Raw genomic sequence first — 18000 nt, 5'->3', positions numbered from 1 at the left:
TCAGGGTGGGAAACACAGGCGTCCCCGCTCAACCAGACGTCAGGCACCCTCAGCTTTTTGACACCGGGCAGAGGCCACCTTAATACCACCATCAGACCCGTTCTCACGCATGGCGATTTTTTTCTTCTTTAACATATAGTTGACGGATTTTGAAGCCCCACCAGTTTTAACCGATTATCTAGTTTGCCAGATCTCTAGAAGCGGGAGGCTGTTAGCAAGAGACACGCACATGGAGGGGGCAGTGAGAGCTCACACTGACCATAGAAGAGGGGACAGAAGCATTGTAAAGGGAGATGTGTTCCAACAGGGCTTCCCAAAATGCTCCTTGATCAGAATCACCTGGAAACCTTTCCCAAAACTCCGTATGCCTGAGTCCATTCCATACCTGCTCTTTCCGAAGCTGCAGGGGGGAGGCTGGATATGTATTTTCAGTCATGCCGGATGATTCGCACTTTCACGTCTGGCTAAATAGGGAACTGCAGACAGGCACACGTCTAAGAGCAGACCTGCTATGTGCTGCCTGGGTCCACTGCTGGCTGTGTCCTTGGACGTCTCCCGCCTTCCCTTCATGCCCCCGAGCCCGCCTCCTAGGCACAACACGCATCCGCGTGCACTCTGACCTTGTGTGTCATTGTAGAGAGAGAGCCGGCAATTAGAGGAGGCCCTTGTGCAGGCAAGAAAGGAAGAAAGAGAAGCCACATCAGCCAGAAGGACCCTGGAGAGTGAGCTGGAAGATGCGCAGGTAAACATAGAGCTGTTGTCTTTATTCCTCATGGAAGAAGCCTGAGAAGCAAAATTGGTGAGATGTGGACAGATCGCCACTGGTCCTCTCCTCCCAGCGAGTTCCTTGCATAGTAAGAACCACACTGGGCTTCAGACCCTCCATCTAGACCACCAGTGGTTCTTAACTGGGGGACATCTGGCAATGTCTGGTGACATTTTTGGTTGTCACAGCCAGGGACATGCTCTTCGCATCGAGTGGGCAGAGGCCAGGGATGGGACAGCCCCCACAGCAATGAATTATCTGGCCCCAAATGGCAGTGGTGCCGAGGTGGAGAAATCCTGGTGTAGACAGTAAAGAGCTTGACATCTTTCCAAAGATAAAATATGAATTGTGTGAGAAAGCTGGCAGGATCAGTCCCCGAGGCAGTGTGGAGTCACTCTCTGGCAGAAGCCAATTTCCTTTCTCCTCTGGGCAAATATACTCCGCAGAGTGTAGTCCTTCAGGACGGCTATTAAAAGCAGGAGGAAGTCGGGTGTTTTTTTTTTTTTGAAACTAGATAGCTATCTGTATTCGAAATCAGTAGATTCTTAGAAAATTAGATTTTCCCATTTGAAGGTTAGAAAGATTGTAGGAAGTACATTCTTAAAAAAAAAAAAATGTCTGCAGTGAAGCTCTAAAGTGAGTTTGCACAGCGACCTCAGTGGGATCCAGGTATGTCCTTCCTTCTACCTGCTCTGGGTTTTAAAGAACCAGCACCAAGCATTCGTCAGGCTGTTTCTGAGGAGGCCAAAGGCAGTGATTTTGAGCAGCTGTCAAAGAGGACATTGTTAACGTTTTCCATGAGGACCATTGGGTGGGGAAGGGACATATGAAATGTGTTAGGGGCTGACAAAGCAGTCAGGGTTCAGATTTGTAAATCTGCCTAATGCCTAATTGCAGCTTTCCTTTCAGTATACAGCTTCCCCTCCTCCGGGGCAGAGAGAGCCTGCTTGTGCTAGGATTCACTTCAGGTCAGCCGTAGCCAGGGGCCGTCACCCCCAGAGCGGAGTCTGTGCCTTCTCTCCAGCTTTGGACAAAGACCTTGTTTTTGCAGACAGTAAAGCCCTCTTTTCTCTTGAGTTTGGTGTCTGACTGTCCTCACTTTGGACTTCTTTCCCTCTTTCTCTCCCCTCCCTCCCTCCCTCTCTTCCATCCTTCCTTCCTCTTTGTTACAAACTCTGATTTGGTTAGTTTGGCGTGGACGGCAGGCTCAGCGTGCTGCTCTTGAAGCCTCGTGCTGACGACGGCCGGCCGCTGAGGTGCAGGGTTCCACCGGGAGAGCTAGCTGGGGCAGGAAGAGAGGGAAAGCATTTCTACTCTACAGGGACAGAAGTCTGCACCTTCGTGTCACGTCCACACCAAGTGCTGGGCGCAGCTATTACAGGCTGTCCGTCTTTATCATCTTTAGGTCAAACCAGAACATTTCACACAGAAGGAAGTAGTACCAGCTGTGGATCCGTAGCTGTGGATCTGCAGCTCCGGGTCGCTTCGGCAGAGGGAGAGCAGGTGATGGCCTCAAGGCCTAAAGGTCTTAATGTAATCCCCACCCACCCCACCTCCGGGTTGCTAGCCTCGCCCGCCTGGGGAATGATCCCTGACCTGTTCCCAGGTGTTCGGGCCTGTTTGCCCCGTGGTGCCGGGCTGGCTGGCGCACGAAGGCCTGGGGCGGTGTGTGGCCGTGCCAACCACCGGCAGCGCTCTCTGGAAGACACTCAAGAAGGCCCGGCAACCTCCCCGCGGTTCTCTCAGGTAGCCGGTCTCAGAAGGAGTCCCCTGCACAATGCACCATGGCTCTCAGATGCTGGGTTTTCTGTCAAATCGGGAACCAGAGAGCCGGTTCGATGACTTTCCGCATGCCTCCCTTCCCAAAGCTGGCAACCGAAAGCGAACTTAACCCTTCGAGGAGGAGGAAAGAGTAACTTGTTTTTGTTTTTTAGTCCCCACATGGCATTTTATATTTCAGAGTCTTTGTACCTTTAGCAGTCTGTGGCATCTTCATGCATGATAACTTTTCCTTGACACAGTAGCCGAAGGCCACGTGAACTTAGGTCTGATTTATTAGGACTCAGAAAGTGGCAGTGGGATAGAACGATGCCATTGTTGGTTTGCTCGACCCCTGCTGCTGGGGTTAGGATGGCACTGCTGAGTAGATCCACTGGAACTGCCTTCAGGCAGAGATGTGTCGGATTCCCTTGAGAAATGGCTTCTGCAGATGGGGAAGTGAAGAAACCCTTTCTGGAGAAGCCACCATTCTCTCCTTCGGGGAGGGATAATGTGTAAGTTCTGTAAGCCTTCCCCTCCCACCCTGTCGGACTTCCGTGTCATGAAATGACAGAAGAGAGCCCTAGAGCTTCCCCCGTGGCGGCCCCGGTACTGTGGCAGGGAACTGCCTGGGACCCATGTGGTCTTGTGTCCCCACAGAGGCTGCGTAAGGGGAGTGCGTTTTCGTTCATGAGCTGCTCTCACAAGCTGTAACTTGGGTATCTGGACAACACTCCTGAGAAGTGTTCTCATGAGTTCTTTTTTTTTTTTTAAGATTTTATTTATTTGACAGAGAGACACAGCGAGAGAGGGAACACAAGCAGGGAGAGTGGGAGAGGGAGAAGCAGGCTTTCCGCTGAGCAGGGAGCCCTATGCGGGGCTCGATCCCAGGACCCTGGGATCATGACCTGAGCCGAAGGCAGATGCTTAACGACTGAGCCACCCAGGCGCCCCTCATGAGTTCATTTTTGTCAGTGCTTCATTGCACCTTTCCTTTCAGTATACAGCTTCTCCTCCTCGGGGGCAGAGAGGAGCCTGCTTGTGCTAGGATTCATTCGGGTCAGCCATAGCTCAGGGGCCGTCACCCCCAGCTTCGGTCTGATCAAGCCTCTCATTCCTGTAAGTCCATGGGCTCACCTGCCACTCGGCTATTGTTAATAGGGACTAACAGGGGCCTTCCTTAGTCATACCGTAAAAGGCTCTGCATCCATCGACAGACAGTGGTCTTCAAGCTCAAGGGTACTCACTATACATTCAATAACTGTGTTTTCCATTCTCTGAACTGATCATTTTTTCCCCGATTTTTGTCCCAGTATTTTGGTCAATGGGCTTATGTTGCTGGTCTTCGAAATATAGTCACTGGAGCAACAGCATTTCGTTCCTGACTCCCAGCTGCAAAATGGGAAGTTTGCTTCTTTTTGTGTGAGTTTGGAACATGTTTTCTCAGCAATGGTGTATTGGAATACATTTCTGGAGGAACTGAGGAGGCAGAACATTATTCTAAACAGCATCTCTAAAATTTAAAGTATGTTAGAATTTTCTGGGTAAATTTTAAGTCTAAATTTGTGGGCCCCGGTCTAAGGAAAATTGTGATTCCATCACAAGGGGCTAGAATCTGCATTTCAAGTAAGGAACACCCCATCCTTACTTGGCGACTCTGACATACAAAGTCTTTAGACCACTTTTGGGGATAGGTATTAATTTCCAGCCACTGAGTTTTTATCATATGCCTCATCATGAATCTGGACTATGAGACATACCCAGATGGAAAATCTCTTCCTGCCTTGACAGATCTTACTACCTTGCAATAGAGGCAAGCTACAAGAAATATTTTTTAAATAATTTAGCAACACTGTTCTTCCAGACAAGTGTGTGAGTGTTGGGGTGGGGTGTGTGGGGTTTTGGCGGGGCCCCAGGCCCAGAGTGGGTGAGTCTCGTGTCTCCGGTGGCACAGGAGACCGGGGCCAGGCAGGGCGCCCTGCCTGAGCCAACGGGGAAGCAGAGATGCACACACCATATGGAGGTTGATTGGAGCCAAGGCTGGCTTGTCTGCTGGCCTGTAGCCTCCGGGATTGGGATCCAGGAGGAGAAAAAGAGAGGCTGGGGGGGTGGTCTCTAGGGGCATGGGTTGAGTTGGATCTTATAGGAAGCCATTCATGTCCCTCTGTATTTTGTTGTTTTTCGGGAATTTACATTTTGAGATACGTTACTGAGAGTTTTCTCCCACACATGGAACCAGACCTTGCTTGCCTTACCCTGCATCCTCCCCTTTGCCCCCAACACCACTAAATCAACTACAAACACAAATCCCAGGAGGTGACCCTGTTTCTGGTATGTGCCCAGCTGGACTGTGGTGGGACACACTCCTGCTAATTGCCTCCACACTGAACTTCTAATTACCTTCCTTTTACCACCTTCTTTTCTCCCAACAGCTTTTGTTGACCTTGGTTTCCCGCAGAAATTAACTTCAGCAGCCCAGCTGTGTTGGCTGGTTCTGTGAGTGCAGTCAGCCTGGCAGAGTGGAGGGGCCGGAAGGCCTCCACGGGTGGCTTTTTGGCCCCAGGTCACAGGGTCGGCCAGCAGCATGGCTGGCTGTGCTTTGCAAACCAGGAGTGCCTCAAGTGATTTGGGAGTGTTTTCAAGACGCCTGAGTTGGTGCATGTGATAGCAGCTTGTAAACTGTTAAGCACCGTACAGATAGAGACTGTTGTCCTTGTACCAGCAGCTGCGGAGACACAGGACACAAGTCCTAAGCAGTACCTGTAGCAACGCACATGCAGCGCTCGGTACCTGAGACCATTTTCTTTTTCTTTTTCTTTTTTTTTTTTAAATTTTTATTTATTTGACAGAGAGAGATGCAGCAAGAGAGGGAACACAAGCAGGGGGAGCAGGAGAGGGAGAAGCAGGCTTCCCGCTGAGCAGGGAGCCCGATGCGGGGCTTGATCCCGGGACCCTGGGACCATGACCTGAGTCGAAGGCAGACGCTTAACCATCTGAGCCAGCCAAGTGCCCCTGAGACCATTTTCTAGATGATCCAGCCCACGTCTGGGTCATGCTGCCTCTTTCTGAGCTCTGCCCCTTCTTGGTATCTTTACGCCAGCGGCTGCAGCACTTAACCATTTAAAGAGGCCACCATAATCTTTCTAAGATACTTCAGGATTTTGTTTTAGAATTGCATCTTTTTACATAAAGAATATCAGGCTCTGTGACTGGGTGAGGTGAGAGCTTCAGGGGATCCTGGGGAAAATAGCGCACTCAAGATAGTTTCATTTTATGGTAAGTACTAGGATTTGGTGCTGAATCACTAAATAACACTCATTTGCACTTTTCTAACTAGTGTCTTTTCCGTTTCACACCTTTTACTCATCAAGTTTATCCACCTGTGGATTGCCAGATTCCTTTTTATTCTATCTATGAGTCCAACCACGATTTTGTTGATTACAACTCCCTCTACCCAAGTGGACTCTTGACCTATGGGTCAGTGTTCTCTTTCCTCATAGATTCATTTTTAGCTATTTTAACTGTAGGAAGCGTCTGCAGAGCAGAGGAAATTCTAGAACATGAGATGTAATGCTGTATAACACAGGATGTAAATTGCCACATTGGTTCAGTTTTGTCTGATATATTTTCAAGCACGAACTTGAAAATTTCATGTTTTCAGACACTGTCCTTAATCACTGCCCTGAGCAGCCTTGGCCATTTTCTGTATTTCTGTAATAAATCCTTTGCCCCTTTATTCTCATGTGTTTTTTTGGCTGAGTCAACTTTGCATTTGGGTCCTTGAATTTCAGAACCAGCCGTGTCCTTGTGTCTTGTGATGGTTTTGTTTTGATCCTTTTCCTTATCACCGATGTAGCAGGTCTGATTGCTTTGTGGTGTGGCTGCAGAATTCCCTCTGCCCCCTGTTCCTGGGGCTGACCTGGTGGGTAGGTGACCGTGCTGTCCCTTCCCTGCCGTCTGCAGAGAAATCTGAGTCGGGCCACCCAGGAGCAGAAGCAGTTGTCTGAAAAGCTCAAAGATGAGACAGAGCAGAAGGAGCAGTTAAGGAGACTGAAGAACGAGATGGAGAACGAGCGATGGCACCTGGACAAGACCATTGAGAAACTGCAGAAGGAGGTGAGGGGTGGGGGAGCAAGAGGTGTGGGGGGAACACCTGGGCTGGGGCCCAGTGTCCTCTGAGGGCCTGGTGAGAGCTAAGGAAACCTACACTGATGTCTAAGCATGCATGTGTCAGATTTCCAGATCCCCTGAAGCAGCTCTTTGGACTTGTTGAGAATCCCAGTTAAAGGGAAACTGGTCTAGAAAATGCCAGTACCCTCTGGATTCTGGGCCCAGCTCCTCTCAACAATCACCCAAAGAAGCCTGGCACGTAAGGGCAGACTTAACAAATGTTACCTGAATCAGAACCGTGTGTAACGTCTGCATTTGCACCCATCTTTCTTGTCCAGAAATGTGAAAGGCAGTTTCAAAGTCTAGTAGTTGCTACTTCTCTTCTCTGCTCATCTCTGCCCTGAAATACGCAGAAGGGGGAGAGGCACAAAGCTGACGGGCTCCCTGCATTCTAGGAGCCAACAGAATGCCTGCCATCTTCTGATCCTTACTATGTACCAGTCACTGTACTAGCTATTTTGTAACTGGAATTCTATCTCTTATGTATTAATTCTGACAACACCCCTGTAAGGTACATATGATGATTCCAGTATTTCCGATGAGGACACCACAGAGGCCCAGTGAGGTTTAAGGGCATGGCCCAGTTATGTAGCTGGTAAGTGGCAAAGCAAGGGCATGACTCAGGTCTATGTATGCAGCCACAAAAGGTGTGCTTGTTCACTCCTCCTTGCTACTTCCAAGTTAGAGGTGACCAAGCCTGGACAGCCCATGACCAGGTGCTTTGCAAAGTCTTTGGGGAGGTTATAGAAGAAAGAGGAGGAGATGTGTTCTGTGTTTCAATGGGACCCAAACCTAGCTCTGGGGCCCCAGCTGGAGCATCACAGGGTGGGCTCACAGCCATGTCACTCCTTCCAGATGGCTGACATTGTTGAGGTGTCCCGCATATCAACCCTGGAGCTCCAGAACCAGCTGGATGAGTACAAGGAGAAAAATCGCAGGGAGCTTGCAGAAATGCAAAGGCAGTTGAAGGAGAAAACCTCAGAGGCCGAAAAGTCACGTCTGACTGCCATGAAACTGCAGGATGAGGTAATGCCTGGCCAGATCCTTTCCTGGTTTACCCCCCGTTCAGAGTATCCTGTACTAGAGACTGCTTTGCAACTCTTCTAGGAGAGACTCAGGGTACGTCCGAAGACAGCATTTGGGCTTGATTCTTCAGTGTTAACCCTTAGGATGGTCACGTGGGGCAAATGGCATTCTAAGACACAAAGTCCCAGGGCCCTGGGCTGAAATTGACACAACTTTATTTTTTTTATTTTTTATTTTTTTAGATTTTTTTTTATTTATTTATTCATGAGAGACACACAGAGAGAGAGACAGAGGCAGAGTTTGGAGAAGCAGGCTCCCCGCGGAGCAGGGAGCCCGATGCGGGACTCAATCCCAGGACCCTGGGATCATGACCTGAGCCGAAGGCAGACACTTAACCAACTGAGCCACCCAGGCGTCCCGAAATTGACACAACTTTAAAGTGACCATTTTCTCGATCCATCCAAGAGTTTCTGCCTAAAATGTTCAGCTGCCATTTATGGAGCACCACTGGTATACCCAGCTGGGTCTCAACGATTCATGGGTATTAGTGTTTTAATTTAACCCTGGAACACAGATTATAGTAAACAATTGCTTTTTGACATTCATTTATAAAATATAGACTTTTATGAGAGCGGGTGTGGTGGACATGAGCTTCAGAACAACGACAATGGAGACAAAAAGAAATCTTCAGGAATGTATGAGTACTGAAATTATTAAAACATATTTTTTAGTTTTATATTTAGGAATGGGTGTAGAGCAAAGTAACTCAAATGTTAGCTCCCTTCAGTCTTGACTTGTAAAGAGCTGAGAAAAATAAAAGGAATGTTTTTGATTATTTTAATGGAAAGCTGAAGGTTCTAAAACACAAGTACGGCGTATGCTGATTTCTCGTTATGCCTCTTGCCAGCTGGATGACCTTGAGCAACTTACCCCAATTTTCGGAGCATCTGTTTTTACCTCTTTAAAAACACACCAAATAACGATGATTTAATAATGAAATGAGATAACGTGTAAGGCTAGAGAGCCGAGGGTTTGTATATCCTGGACACCAATGTTAAGGGTTTTTTTTTTTAGAGTCCAAGGCTTGCTTTTTTTCATAAGCAGTGCCAAGAGCATCAAGATTCCACAGGAAAACAAGTTTTTCTTTAAAAAACAAACTTTTAATATCTTTGATGATCAAAGAAATATTGCCCATGAGTCAGTGCTGGAACTGTGTGAAAGAACAATGGAGATTTATTATAGACTTCTAGAACATTTCTGAAAGGATCCTGATAACAAGTCCCCTCTGCTGCAGGGTCATATGATGCAGGACCCCAATAACTGAAATTAGCATAGTGACATCACAGTTCTGTCTGGCATTAAAAGAAAGTCATTTGCATTTCTACGGCAAACAGGAGGGGAGTTTCGGATATTTGCCAGAACACCAACAAACACATGGTGCACTGCTTTGATTTCAGAAAAATCACAGTGTCACGATGACCTCTGCAAAGGGCTTCCTGTTGCTTTTTGTGTGATGGTTATCATTCTGCTAGAATCTTCGGATTGGAAGGAACTTTAGAGATCCTGTAGTTGGATGAGGAAACTGAGACCCAGAGAGATTAGTTAAGGCCAGAAGGAGATCAGTATTGTTCATAAAAGAGCAGTCATTCAAAACAAGATCCCTTAACAGGGAAAACAAAAGATGGCCCTTCCTAGATTTTTCTCAGTGGTGCAGCCCTGTGAGACACAGTTTCCATCTGAATGGCAGAAATGGACACCTCATCGTTCTGGAAGGAAACTGCAGGCAGATACTGCCCTGTATCCAGCTATGGAAGTCAGTGGAGTTGGTGAAAACAAAAGTGAATTGACAAGCCAGGGTCACCCTGGATCCTTGAAAAACTCAAGCTCACCTCTGTTCACGGCCCCCAACCCTGTGTTTTGGTTGAGCTGAGATAAAGCTTGTCTGTTAACATAAAAGGGGCAGGGGGTCGGTCTATCCTCAGGGGCAAAGCACTGCCTTCTTTGCTTTAAGAGAAATAGACATTTGATATGTTTTGCCTTTGCTGTGGAGCCAGAGAAGTTCTGACGAAGGTTATCTCTAGAGAATGAAGGCTTGGAGTTCACTGTTGGTTTATTGTCTGAATCCCACTTAGCGAAGGGCAGTTCTGACTACTTCAAGGGAGCACTAGTGTAGCTAGCAGTGCTTGGGGTCCCAGACACTATCCGTGTTCTGGGGGGCATGGCCTCATTGAGTATTCTTTTTGACAGAGCCCTTGACTCAGTTACCACTACACCAGATGACGGTCTTTATCTGGAGAGGTCTTCTTCAAGGCTGTGCCGTTCTCATTGAAGGGTCAGGGGTTCCTGTCAGCTTCCAGGAACCCATTTCCTAAAGTTTTGCCACTGGGCTTCTGAAACTAGCCTAACCTGGTGCCCGCCCTCCCCCACCAGACTATCTTTGAGGCTTCCCCAGCTTCTCTGTGAAAATCACCCCCAAAAGATGCTGTTCTCTAATGGAGTTTGCCGCTCACTGTCATATACTCTCTGAAGGAACTAAACCCCTGGTGTAGTTAGTTATTCCTAAGACAGTGCCTTCACCAATACCCTGTACCAGCTCCTAGAGGGAAGGAAGTTGGAAACAAAGCAGATAGTCTTGGTCTTCACTGAATCAGTCCACACAGGTGTATGAGGAGCACCTACAGTGTGTTGAGGTGGCTGGTCCCCGGGGAGATTCCAGCGAAGTACAAAACAGGGACAACCCCTTGCGTAGCAGTTCTTTGTTGCACTTTCTTCAAAGCTGTTAGTTCAGTGCCACCTTGTGGATGAAAAGAACACTGTAGATTATGACAGCTGATTTAGGATTTTCTTCTAGAGAGCAGATGGTTTCACCTAATGTGCATGTTTATATTATTAGATTTTGTGCGTGCGAGTTGTTTTGGGGTCATTAATTTCATCTTTATTTTCCCCTCATTTTGACCCTCCCACTGAGGTGATGCCGGTACAGGTGGGTCATAAGTCACCCTGTAGGAAGCACTTACCTAGTGCGGTGGCTCTCAAGTGTTTTTGGCCATGACCTATATAGTAAGAACTACGTCTCGCATCGCAACCCAGTAATATGTACATCCATACAAATGTATGAGTGTCTAGTACGAAGGTTTCACAAAACAATATCTGTTTGTATTCTACTCTGATATTTTCTGTTATATTAAATTTCAAAATGCTGGCCAACATCTACTAAATTGAATTTATAACTCAGTGGGTTGCTACCTGTAGCTAGGAAGCTGCTGCTTTTTATAGGAGAGGAAACTGAGGCCCAGAGGGAGCCGGAAGTGGCTCAGGGTCTTCTGGACTGCAGTATGTGGGCATCCCCTGATCATCTTTGGGGTCAGCCTCTGCACTGTGTCCAGATGCTCTCCTGATGCAGCCCAGGTAACCACCCACTCCTCCTTCTAGATGCGCCTGATGGAGGAGGAGTTACGGGACCACCAGAGAGCTCAGGATGAAGCGCTCACAAAAAGGCAACTTCTGGAGCAGACGCTGAAGGACCTGGAGTACGAGCTGGAGGCCAAGAGTCACCTCAAAGACGACCGAAGCCGACTCATCAAGCAGATGGAGGTCTGTAGGCTATGCGAGTGTGAGCCGGGGCCTGTGCAGGGCAAGCATGGGACACAAGAGAAGTGACCTCTCTGTGCACACCTAAGCCTTTGGGATGCCTTTGGTTTTTATTCTCTGGAACAGCCAGACATTAGTAAAGTCATTTCTTGATTTGAGGAAGAAGCTGATAGTTCATAGACTCATAAGTTGTCAGAGCCAAAAGGAATGATGGGAACAGTTTAGCACAGTGCCCTCATTGTCTTGAAGAGGAAGCAAAACAGAGCCGCAAAGAGGCCAGGTGATTTTACATGAGGGCACATGGTGCATTTCTGTTGGTTGCTTTGGGAGCTGCTTCCCACTACAGAGGAGACAAGACGGCTGCAAATCTAGAGAGGGGCTGAGCTGTGCCTTGGACCCGAACCACCTAACTCCTGGGGACACTCTCATTTGTCACACCGCATGCTCTGTTCTTGTCTCCTAACTCTGGCCCTTTTTTTTTTCTGTCCCATGATCCAGCTTTGCCAAAGCTAGCAGCGAACTGTGGCTCAGTTCATTTTTGGATATACCATATATACATAGTCTAAGACAGGATGTCAGAATGTGCTCACTGGGGTCACCAGCTGGGGGTGACCTGTTCACAACATGGTAGAAAAATATGAATCAAGTAATAGAATCGAAACATGCACAAGCTACTGAGCAGGACAGGAGGAATCTTAACATCAGTCCACCTGAGCTTATATAAAAGAATAATCCTCAAGAACAAAACCAGCCCCAAACCAGAACACCCCCCCGAAAACACACATACCCCACATCCCAATGGAATTTAGTGAGGGAGAGAATCAGCCCCAGACCTATGGGAGAAGTTAAAATTGTCAAGGTTTTGCTAAAAAGACAGTGCTCAAGGACAGGGAGAGATGGTTTGAATTTAAAGTCAATGGAATTTCTGATTCAATTTTGCAAATAAATAAAAATAACTTTTAAAACCTCCAGGGGACTTAGTAGCAATTTCCATCTAGGGAGGGATGTTTCAACCATTAAAGATTTTATTAGATAGGCCCCTTTTAGACACTAGAATAACCTGGTTACAGTCTTACTGTCCTTTTGTAGGATTGCTGTGTATTTTGCTATTGTTCCTGCTTCTGATCTCATTAGAGGGGGTCATTTTAAGGCAAGCTAAGGTCAACCCAGTTAACTAGGAAGTGATTTTTCAAGGACCCAAACAATCTGGTTCAAAGCAAGCTAAAGCTGCATTGGGCAGCGGTGTGAGAACCTTTGGTGTAATGACCCCTGACCTGGGCCCCTGAATGCTCTTGGTGGGTTTTAAATAGTACAGATTTTAGACAGGAAGAGAGGCCTGTGAGGAGGTGCTTTTAGCTAAACATTGGGTTGTCATCTTCTTCTAGAATATTCGGACTAAAAACATTTCCTTTTACCAAATCAAGGTCTAGAAGCAGTGACATGACTGAGCTTCCCTTGCCCCTGGGCATTATTTTAGATATTTCTCCATTAATGACAAAATGAATAGCTCTCAAGGCTCTACCAGAGCAGCTCGCTGGAGGAGTGTTTCCTCCCCCCAGAGGTAGCTGGCAGGACTAGCTTGCTGTGACGAATATCTTGCCTGTTCCTTCACTAGCACTTAACAAATTAATTCTCTGGACTCAAGAGCTCTCTCAACAATGGGCATTTTCTGTAGGATCAGAAACTCAGGTGGCTGTTTTACATAAATGAAGCACTTGTGGACCCTCGGTGATTTCTGCCACGAGCGGAACTGGCCTCCGAGGCGTCAGGGACCACGGAACAAAGAGGAGGGTCAGTGCAGAACCCGGTGCTCTGTTCCAAGTTGGTCTTCGAGCCTCTCAGCTCACGGGAGAGAGCTTTCTGGGTTCCCTGTAGATTTCATTCACCAGCAGGGAAGGCATTCACAGACATTTACTCATTCACGTGAGTAGCTCTGATTTTTGGCCTTTACAGAAGCGTCCAGAGCTTGTCAGCCAGCCCACTTTGACAATTGCGGAGACAGTGTTTACGTGCAGATGCCGCAGACTCGTGTTTCAAAACTCACGATGCCGATTGCTTTTTTACCAAGTATGGCACTCAGTTAACGCAGACATATGACACATTGGCGAGTGACAGGAGAAACATGTGCATAGACCTTACAAGCCCCTATTTCTAGGTAGGGTGGTTTGTGTTAGAAGCCTCTTTTTTCATACACGCAGCTACTTTGACATGCTTTTCTCTTAGCACTCAATGGTGTTAAATGAGGAGCCAGCAAGGAAGACAGAAATGACAATTCTTCTGTAATGACTGGGCCACCGCTGTCTCTGGGTTACTCAGGTGCAGATTTGGGACTGACTGCCTAATGCACGAAGTGTGTGAGGTGTCCTAGAAAAGCAGGCGGGGGCAATAGTAAGTCGTAGCCTTTACTCCTGCAAGTCTCTTGGAAACTCTGAGCAGGAGGGAGGGAAAGCGTTGTCCAGAGCTTGGAATTTTTAGAAAAATGTGTCTTGGATGATGTCTGAGCTCCCACATTGCCTTTTAACAGGTAACTTGGGGACCTTAGGCTTAGGTAGATCTTTGTAAAGTTACTGATTCATAAGGGGGACAAAAGATGTGAAGGAAACAGGCTAAAGTATCCACAGGGCTTATGTTAGGGCTCGGGGTAATTTTGTCTCCTTTCATGTATTTTTGAAACACACAATTACATCTTACATTATGAAAGCAGTACAACACGGTTTTTTGGGCTCTATGAGAAGGAGATGCATCCTTTCCCCAAACTCTAGTGATACTCAGCTCTGATCTGCCTTCGAGGTTTGCATTCCCCAGGGCCGTCCTTGCACTCCACCTGGGTCAGTGTGAGTTTAATAGGGCTATGTTTGTGTCTTCCTTCTTTCTTAGGACAAGGTGTCTCAGCTGGAGATGGAACTGGAAGAAGAAAGAAATAACTCAGATTTGCTGTCTGAGAGGATCACTCGGAGCAGGGAACAGGTGCTGTATGTAGTTGAATGATGAATGGATTGTCCTTCATGGAAAAGGAAATGTGAGAAGTGAAACCCAAGGATTCAGCTAGAAGAGGGAAGAAAGTTCTTGCCTTATAGAAATGATGGAAGGCTGGGTAGTGTTCACCGTAGTAAGCCATGAAGAGGGAGGTGTAGTATATAACATAAAGCACACAAAGTGGAAGTTTCCAGAGTGGTTATGGGTAACAATCTATTAGCCATAATAGGCAAACTGCTCTGCTTAGAGCAGAGGCTCTAAGAATCATTAGTCCAACAAGCAATTGTGTGAAACTGGGTTGCCATGGAAAGTGGAGGACATGATGCAGATTTTTCCTTTAAGAAGTTTACAAGCTAAATAGCCATACAGATGCCTATGAAGCATTCACAGTACATTAACAACCTCTTCCAAGTGAATGCTTTTTGCAGTTTTCAAAGATGAGGAATTCCTCTTACCTTCGATCTGTACAGCAACACTGGGAGGCAGCCAGGGACCGTGTTCGTTGTCTTCACACTGTAGATAATAGAACTAATTTCCTAAATGACACTCCATGTAATCCGAAGGTTTTTGAATTTTGTTTCCATTTTTTAATTAAAAAAAAGTTTAAAGCAGCTGAGTTCTGTCCTGGGGATAGGGAGTCCTCTCACTGGGAAGCGGTGGTTCCCTTCACTGGTTGCCTTGCCCAGACCATTTGACAGATCACATGGGGAAGCATTATGGGACGATATTCAGAATACGTAGTGACAGTTTTGAAAAGAACCTATATTCAGTAATCTCAGCCTTTCATTTACATGACGCCCATGGCTACCTGTAGAAACCTCTGAAGGGATGTATTTTCAGTGACAACTTAGTTGTATGCTGGGCTTCTGAAAATGGTACCAGAGAAACCGTACATAGACATTCAGAAAGTTCTTCACCTCTTGATTTGTTTTGGGCACTTTCTTAATTAAGCAATGCAAACAGAACCTAAAAGCCTTGGATGAGGCTGAGTACAAATGAGGAAATTTTATCTATATAAAGGATTAAAATTAAAAATCTGAAATACAAGTTAATTTGGGCAAAATCTTCTTTATCCAAAGAAGCTCTTTCCTCTGGTCACTCTTCGACTTCGGCACATGCCCCACTTCACCACCTCCGGACAACCAAGAACTGGAGGTTCTAATGCTTGGGGATGATGCCATTCCAAGATGGTAGCCCCTCTTCAGAGTTGAAGGGAAATCACTGGCTTCTTTTCCATTGTTTCCCTGTTGACCGATTCTTTGCAAACAAGTAAGACAGTCGTGCTGTTTTGCTTCTGAGAGTGGAGAAATTCCAATCCGAACCTCCGTCCTCAGGTTCAGTTCTGTCTACGTGTTCCAAAGCCGTGCTAGTAGTATCCTGCTCAAGGGGGAGCAGTCCAGCCAACCAGAGCTGCAGAAGCTTAGGGAAAGGCTTTCATGGAAACCTCAAATCCAGACGGATCACCCAACCTTGACACTTGAGCCCTTGTACGTTCTTACTAAAGTCTGCATTTTGTTAGGCTCTTTCCCTGGTATAAAAGTTGCTTGGTGACGCGTTCCTGCCAGTGTGGCTGAGCCCCCACAGTGCCATGGGGCATTTCAGGATCTGCTAAGCATTCATGATAACAGAAGTGGCCACGAATTTGTTTTGCTAATGCTGCTCGTGGCTTAGGCAGGGAGGAACGGTGGCAAAGTCTGTCACCCTGTCAATAACCAGGCAGGCAAAACAGACTTCCCAAGCCCCATGTTTCACACCAAAAACAAAACACAGAGACAATGAACCAGAAAGTGGTTGTCTTACTTGGCTCAGCTGATGGCCCAGCCTGAAGAGAACTGATGACTCAGTCCCCTTCTTTCTCCTCTCACCTGAGCATGTGACACATAGAGCTGCACTCCGTCATGTGGCCGTGGCCGAAGATACTTTGAGCCAAGAACGTGAAGTGAGCCCAGGGAGGAGGTTAAGGGAACGAACTTGGTCTACTGGAAAGAACGTGGGCTTGCGAGTGCCTGGCCTAACTCCTGCACCAGCCCCATGGAGTCCCAGGAAGGTGCCAGCCTCTCTGAGCACATTCTTTAGGGGATGTCCCTGTTAAGGAGGCGTCACAGGTCAGTGTTGGGGTGGGGGAGAGGAGTTATCATTATCACAGACTATTATTATAGTCCATGAAAGGGCGGCTCTTCTCCAAATTCCAACACTGAGCCACTCTGACAAGGTTGCGTCTAGCCAAGTGTCATGAGTCCCTCGAACCCCCATCCTTCCCTGTGTCTGAGCTGTGTGCCCGAAGGGAGGGTTCCACAGCCTCTAGCCTGTTTGCCCTGTTCGTTCTGTTTTCCCCTTCGATTTCCTTTCTTGTCCCTGCCCTCCCTGAGGTGGGGGGTTGAGGGGTAAAACTTGGTGCCTGTCAGTGGAGGAACGGAGCGTCGCGTTCACCTTGGAGGAATTGCTAAAACAACAACAAAACAAAACTCCTGAGGTAAGGCCTCTCTTCTGGCCTTTGCTGTCTCTGGATTTGTGAGGAAGGGTAGCGTAGAGAACTGGGTTGACCGAATACCCGCCTCACAGGACAGCATTTAATTCTTATTCAACGCTAGGGTCAATCTGAGACTTCTTTTTTGCCTCTTAAAGTAAAGGTTCCAAGGAAGGGCCTTGGGTATAGATAGTCGGGCCCTAATTTTGATCCACTTAGGTTAACTTGTTGGGCCATGAGCCTGCTGCCTTCCTGCCAGAATCAGAGAAAGGGGAAACTTCCAAACCTAAGACCCCTTCTCCTCTCCCCCGCCAAACACTGACCTGTGATGCCTCCTTAACAGGGACATCCCCTAAAGAACAGGAAATGGTGCCTGTCTGATATCTCCAACCCGATTTATAGCATCAGCCCAGAAGCTCAGCAAACTGCTTCCAGGCACTGAAAAGGGAAGGCGTGGGGAGTTAGACTTTTTGAATCTTGCTCTCTTTAAATTGAAAAGGAAAAAGGTTACAGCTCTTACTTAAACTCTGCATTCTTATAAGCTCCCCTTCTGAATTTTGCTTTCCCCAAACATCTCTCATTTTTTCCTTAGTCTTAGTGGCAGGGCTTAGGTAGAAAAGCTAGGGGGGAAAAAAAATGGTTTTCCAGCAATATGAGCAAATGGCCAACCCCTTTCACAGAATCTTAGATCTGGCAAGGACCTCCAAGTTCCTCTCCCCAGACTTCTGGTGCAGTGCACAAGAGATCTGAGGCGCAGCCCCATCATCGCGCCCCCCCCCCCCCGATCTGGCCAGCTCACACAGGTGGTCAGTTGCAGAGCTGGCCTCAAATCTCCTGACTCCCCAAGCAGGGTTCTACCAGTGCTCGGTGCTCATAAGGTATGCTGGATACCTACTGTGTGCATAAATAGCATTGTGGTGAGGCTGTAGAGATGATCAAAAGTGGCCCCTGTCCTTGAGTGTTTGAGGAGATGGAGGATGCCCCCCAAAATGGATAATTAATAAGAAAAAGCAACAGATACTAAATGCCAAGTGCAGGATTCAGGCAGCTCACGAAGGAAAGGCCATCATAGCAAGGGGTGATGGTGGGAGTTCTTTGAGGAAGGTGAACCTGGAGCTAGTTTTGAAGAAAGGGTAAGATTTAGACAAACTAAGGAGTGGGAAGGGAATCCTAGACAGAATGGATAGTGTGAGTTAGGATTGGGAAGTAGGATATTTACAGTGTCTGGGGGACAATGAACGGACTA

At 47.3% G+C, this 18000-nt stretch overlaps 1 protein-coding gene across 4 annotated transcripts in view; it reads left to right on the top strand.

Moving 5' to 3' along the window:
• Positions 1–18000, top strand: part of CGNL1 (cingulin like 1) — a 157174-nt gene that overhangs the window by 124677 nt on the left and 14497 nt on the right. For 3 of the 4 annotated variants that reach the window (XM_078079283.1, XM_078079282.1, XM_036107016.2), the window contains 5 exons: positions 638–742; positions 6488–6640; positions 7550–7720; positions 11153–11314; positions 14189–14278. In XM_078079283.1, the coding sequence (XP_077935409.1) occupies positions 638–742; positions 6488–6640; positions 7550–7720; positions 11153–11314; positions 14189–14278 (681 nt within the window). The remainder of the gene's footprint in view (positions 1–637; positions 743–6487; positions 6641–7549; positions 7721–11152; positions 11315–14188; positions 14279–18000) is intronic. The other variant, XM_036107017.2, reaches the window with a different exon arrangement.

The sequence above is a fragment of the Halichoerus grypus genome, chromosome 8 (genome assembly GCF_964656455.1).
Source record: "Halichoerus grypus chromosome 8, mHalGry1.hap1.1, whole genome shotgun sequence".
NCBI lineage: Eukaryota > Metazoa > Chordata > Mammalia > Carnivora > Phocidae > Halichoerus > Halichoerus grypus.
This window is presented reverse-complemented; position numbering and strand designations above follow the sequence as displayed.